At 32.5% G+C, this 4,894-nt stretch overlaps 1 protein-coding gene across 1 annotated transcript; it reads left to right on the top strand.

Annotated features, from left to right (window-relative positions):
- The first annotated feature begins 799 nt into the window (after positions 1-799).
- On the top strand, positions 800-2,996 carry LOC107482797 (glycine-rich RNA-binding protein 2, mitochondrial). Its single transcript, XM_016103385.3, has 5 exons — positions 800-943; positions 1,744-1,904; positions 2,016-2,084; positions 2,500-2,606; positions 2,684-2,996. Exons 2-5 carry the CDS (start codon positions 1,781-1,783, stop codon positions 2,837-2,839), a joined length of 456 nt encoding a protein of 151 aa, XP_015958871.1. The 5' UTR covers positions 800-943; positions 1,744-1,780; the 3' UTR covers positions 2,840-2,996.
- Positions 2,997-4,894: the final 1,898 nt, after the last annotated feature.

Here is a 4,894-nt window from a genome sequence, read left to right as displayed (position 1 = left end):
CTAATGCTATATTTTGTCTTCTAAATTGAACCACATTTTAGCCACTTGATTAGATTCAAAACAATAATCAATTTCATTCTGGTTCAATTGACAATCTGAACCTGAATGATTTATTATCTTCAATAACGAGATAAATGATGATGAAGGAGAAAGAGAAAAAGAAAAGAGGAGAAGAAATTTCAATTAAAAAAAGAAGGAGGAAGAGGAGGAGGAAGATGAAGAGGTGGTGTTGACAACGACGATAACGAGAAAAAAAATTACGAAGAAGAAGAAAAAGAGACATAGAGAAAGAGGCACAGAGAAAGAAGAAGAAAAAGAGACACGAAGAAAAACGTGAAAACGCGTAAATATAAATAACTTGTATGACTTGTATAGAAAACGCTTGTATGTGAAAAAATATAATTTGATTTATTAGTATAATTAATGACAAGATAATGTTAAATCACTTTTATAAACGTTAGAGATACAAATAAGACAATTTAAATATTAAGAACATAAATAGAACTTAACCCAAATGTTAGGGATAAAACTTAAGAGCGATACTTTACTCTAAAAATAATTGTTTTATTTTTTTGGAAAATAATAAAAAAATTAATTGACAAGATTTAAATTTAATTTAATTAACAATATATTTATCTGAAAAATAAGAATGTATTTTAATTAAAAAAGTTAAATAATATTATAAAATTATTGAATTTTAAAGGAATAAAAAATTGTGAAAATTTTGTGTTTCGAATTATTATTACATCGAAAGTCAACATTCAAAACGAATAATCAGCTTATGAAAAAGAAGCGGTCACACGTTTAAAAAACATAGACTCACATGCAGGGTATTCCTGCCCTAACTACTCACTCTATAAAGCCCAAGATATTTTCTGAGGTTTAGTTGATTCTGATATTTGGAGCTTAAACCCTAGCCGCTTCACTACTCTTCCTCTCTTCGGTAAAAATTAAAATCTCTTGTTCAATTCTCTGATTCCTGCGATATTCATATGCTTTTCTTGTGTTTTCTTCGTTTCCCTTCGAATTGATCTTTTGTTTCTTCTTTTTTTTCTTTCAAAATTTTGTGATTTGCTATTCTTCAATCTTTGTGATTTTATGATTGTGTTTCAATCTTTCATCCTTTTTGATTTATTATTATTATTATTATTATTATTTGCGAAATTTGAAGTGTGATATATTTCTTTGAATTGTTTTGAAATATCTTTCTATTTTTGTATAAGAAGTTAAGCATTTTTTCCTCTCTCTCTGGCATTGTTGTTTTACGTCAGTGTGTTTATACTTTGTTATTATTTTCAAGTTCTTTTTTACTGATTGTTTTTCTTTTTACCAAGTCTCTAGTTGCTGTTATATTGTTGAGTTTTCTATGTCTGCTAAATGGATGTGAAAATGCTTGATTTGACAATTGAAATGTATCTCATTTTTTTTCCTGTCTTGTTTAAACTGGTACCGTCGTATTATTTTTCATTCAATTGTTTTAGTCAGTGTGATTATTGATTAGATTATTCTCTATGATATGATGGCATGCCTGTTAATTGATTCAGGAAATGCCTCAAATGATAAATGGAATTTGTGTGTTTGCGTTTTGTTCTTATGTGTGTCATCATAATATATAATTTTTTTTATGGGAATGATAATATATAAATGAAACTGGTGAAGTGGTATAATTTTTCCTTCAGTTCTTGTAGCTAGTGTGATTATTGATAATAATAATAATAATAGTGGTTCTATATGCTGGTTTAGGGAACATTGAAGGCGTGAAGTTTGGTTAAGAATCATCATGGCATTGTGTAACAAGCTTGGAAATTTCTTGAGACAGAGTGCTTCCGGAAGCGGATTAGCACCTGTTCCATCGATGCTCAATTATATTCGCTGCATGTCCTCAAGCAGGCTTTTCATTGGGGGTATTTAACTTTTGTTAAAAACGTAGTTATCAAGATAAAGTGATAAACTACATATCTGTCCACTGATTTCTCTTTTACCCTAATTACTTATTCTGGATTTTGCGTTTTTAGGCCTTTCATACGGAGTTGATGACCAGTCTCTTCGGGATGCATTCTCCGGCTTTGGGGATGTGGTTGATGGTGAGTTCACCTTCTCATGTGCTTACAATTTGCTTTGGTAATTGGTATCATCGGAGGACTTTATTGACAGTTAGAGATACTCCATTAGATCTTGTTGTTTGTTGGAATTTGTAAGCAAAATAATAGAGGGATTCTTTAGGAACCTAACATGCATTATGATTATGATGGTTATAATCAATTGAGGCATGGCATCTCTGATCACTTGTCTAATTGTTATGAGAGTTCCGAATTTTTCTAGTGAATGAGTGATTGGAGCTTGCCCTCAAGTGGTGAGATCAATGGGTTTTCTTGGGTTAGTTACTCTTAAAACTTGGATAAAGATGAGATGAGATTTTACACGTGTACTATGCCTGATACTGTTATGGTTTGGAATACCAAATTAGTCATTTTTTTTCCTGATTTTGTTTGTTTACAGCAAGGGTGGTCACTGATAGAGACACCGGAAGATCAAGAGGTTTTGGATTTGTCAACTTCTCAAGCGACGAGTCTGCAAGCTCAGCACTCAGTGGAATGGATGGGCAGGTTTGAATGTTTTCATGATTGTACTAAACTTTGACACAATAGATGATTTACCTTACTGATATGCACTGTATCTTCAGGATCTAAACGGCCGAGTGATCAGGGTGAGCTATGCTAATGATAGGCCTACTGGACCTCGGGGTGGTGGCGGTGGTTTCGGTGGTGGTGGTGGTGGTTATGGGGGAGGTGGTTACCGTAGAGGTGGAGGTGGTGGTTATGGTGATCCAGACTTCTAGATCACAGTGCCCCTCTGCATGTTTACAGTTCTTTGGGTTGTGTCTCAAACTTAAACTAAGATTGCTCAGGTGGTAAATTAGCAACTAGATATGTTAGGGTTTATGGAATTTCTTATGTTTTTTCCGCTATATTAATGGAGCATTTGTTTCTAATGCAGTTTCAGTGTGCAAGTGTTGATTAATATTTTTTATTCTTGAAAAAAAAATGTTTCCAGAAGGGTTTTGATTTTTGAATTTATTTCGAGGTCATCAAAGAGTGTTCTTTTAATTTAAAATAAAGTAGGATCTTTTCTGATTTCTTATTTATTATCGAAACTATTGTTCACCGTGAAACCGTTGCTGGTAAAAATTATTTTCGAGGCCACCCCTTGTTGAAAGTTTTTTAAAGTTTAACGATTGTTTAATGCTAAAATTTGAAGGTACCTTTCTATAATACAGACATACTCATTAAATTGGGATGCAGAGAAGAGATGAAGTGATATGATACATTCAACCATTTAGAGAATTCTGAGCATAATTTAGCCCTATGTTGCCTTGTTGGCTATAAGAAATCACGATTCCAATTTCATTATAGTGGACGATATATATTATACCAAGATATTTGGAAATATAATAGTAAGTTACGTATGATTTGTTATATTTATTTTTTAAAGGTTTTTTTATATTAATGGAGTATTTTTTTATTTATGATTTAAAACTTCGGTAATTAAAAACCAACGAGAATTTTGTTTTAATTTAAAAATTTAAATTTTGAATTTTATTTTATGATTAATTTTATTTTTTCTAAATCTTGGATTATGGTATTTATTTGAAAATAGTTTGTAAATTGATGAATAAATAGTATTTTCGTTAAAGATAATTTTTTGGATTAAAATTGATTTTTAATTACTATATTATCTTTATTTTTATTAGAGTAATATCTCAAATAAGTCCTTAAAGATTTGGGGGTTTGACAAATGTGTTCTCGAAAAAAATTAATTAGGTTCCTAAGTCAGTTTGAATCAGTTAATATGACATTTTTTCTCTTATGTGGAGATTGTAGGTGTGATTAGGGGTGGAAATAGGCCAGACGGCCTGCGATAGAAAATAGGCGACTAAATCCCCATTTTGGTCCCTGAGATTCACGCGATTACTCATTTTGGTCCCCGAAATTCAAAATTACCTATAGTGGTCCTCCAGATTCAAGTTTTGGCACCAATATGGTCCTTCGACTCTTTCCGGTGGTGATTAGGCAAATGGAGTGCTGAGATGACACCCTTCCTGTAACGGCTAGTTAATGTGGCGAGGGTTGTATTTGTATCCAATTTAGTCCCTCTTATTAAAACTTTGTCATTATAACTCAGATAAATAATAAGATAATTAGGGTTTTATGGACTAAATTGGATACAAATACAACCCTCGCCACATTAACTAGCCGTTACAGCGTCCAACGTGACAGGAAGGGTGTTATCTCAGCACTCCATTTGCCTAATCATCACCGGAAAGAGTCGAGGGACCATATTGGTGCCAAAACTTGAATCTGGAGGACCAGTATAGGTAATTTTGAATTTCGGGGACCAAAATGAATAATCGCGTGAATCTCAAGGACCAAAATGGGGATTTAGTCGGAAATAGGCCCCAGGAAATAGGCCTGCAGCATAGGAAATAGGCCCCTATTAAAAAAGTCTATATTCTTTAAAAGGGCAAGTCCAAGCTTTTGAAATAGCCTGTTGGGCCTGTCAGCCTGAGCCTGCAAATATATATAGAGACTTTTATTATATTAGTAAAAATGCTATTAGAAGGATTTGAATTTGGGTCTTCTATCTTATAAAAATACATTTATCCACTCAACCATTTGTCTTTTTAATTATATATGTGTATTTTGTATTTTATAATTTTAAAAATTAAATTATATCTTAAATTTAATTATTATTAAAAAAAAAACAGGCCTATTGACAGGCTTCAGGCCAGGTTAGATTTAACAACAGGCCAGACTCAGTACTCATTAAAAAGCCTATACCAGGCTACGGCTAAGGCCAATATACTCTATTACAGGCCTGGCCTGTTAAGAGTAAA

Source organism: Arachis duranensis, chromosome 4, assembly GCF_000817695.3.
Source record: "Arachis duranensis cultivar V14167 chromosome 4, aradu.V14167.gnm2.J7QH, whole genome shotgun sequence".
NCBI classification, from domain to species: Eukaryota; Viridiplantae; Streptophyta; class Magnoliopsida; order Fabales; family Fabaceae; genus Arachis; species Arachis duranensis.
This window is presented reverse-complemented; position numbering and strand designations above follow the sequence as displayed.

Coding starts and splice junctions, on each gene's coding strand:
- LOC107482797 (XM_016103385.3), top strand. CDS start 1,781: ATGGCATTGTGTAACAAGCTTGGAAATTTCTTGAGACAGAGTGCTTCC. Junction 1,905..2,015: donor AAGCAGGCTTTTCATTGGGG/GTATTTAACTTT, acceptor TTGCGTTTTTAG/GCCTTTCATACGGAGTTGAT. Junction 2,607..2,683: donor TCAGTGGAATGGATGGGCAG/GTTTGAATGTTT, acceptor CTGTATCTTCAG/GATCTAAACGGCCGAGTGAT.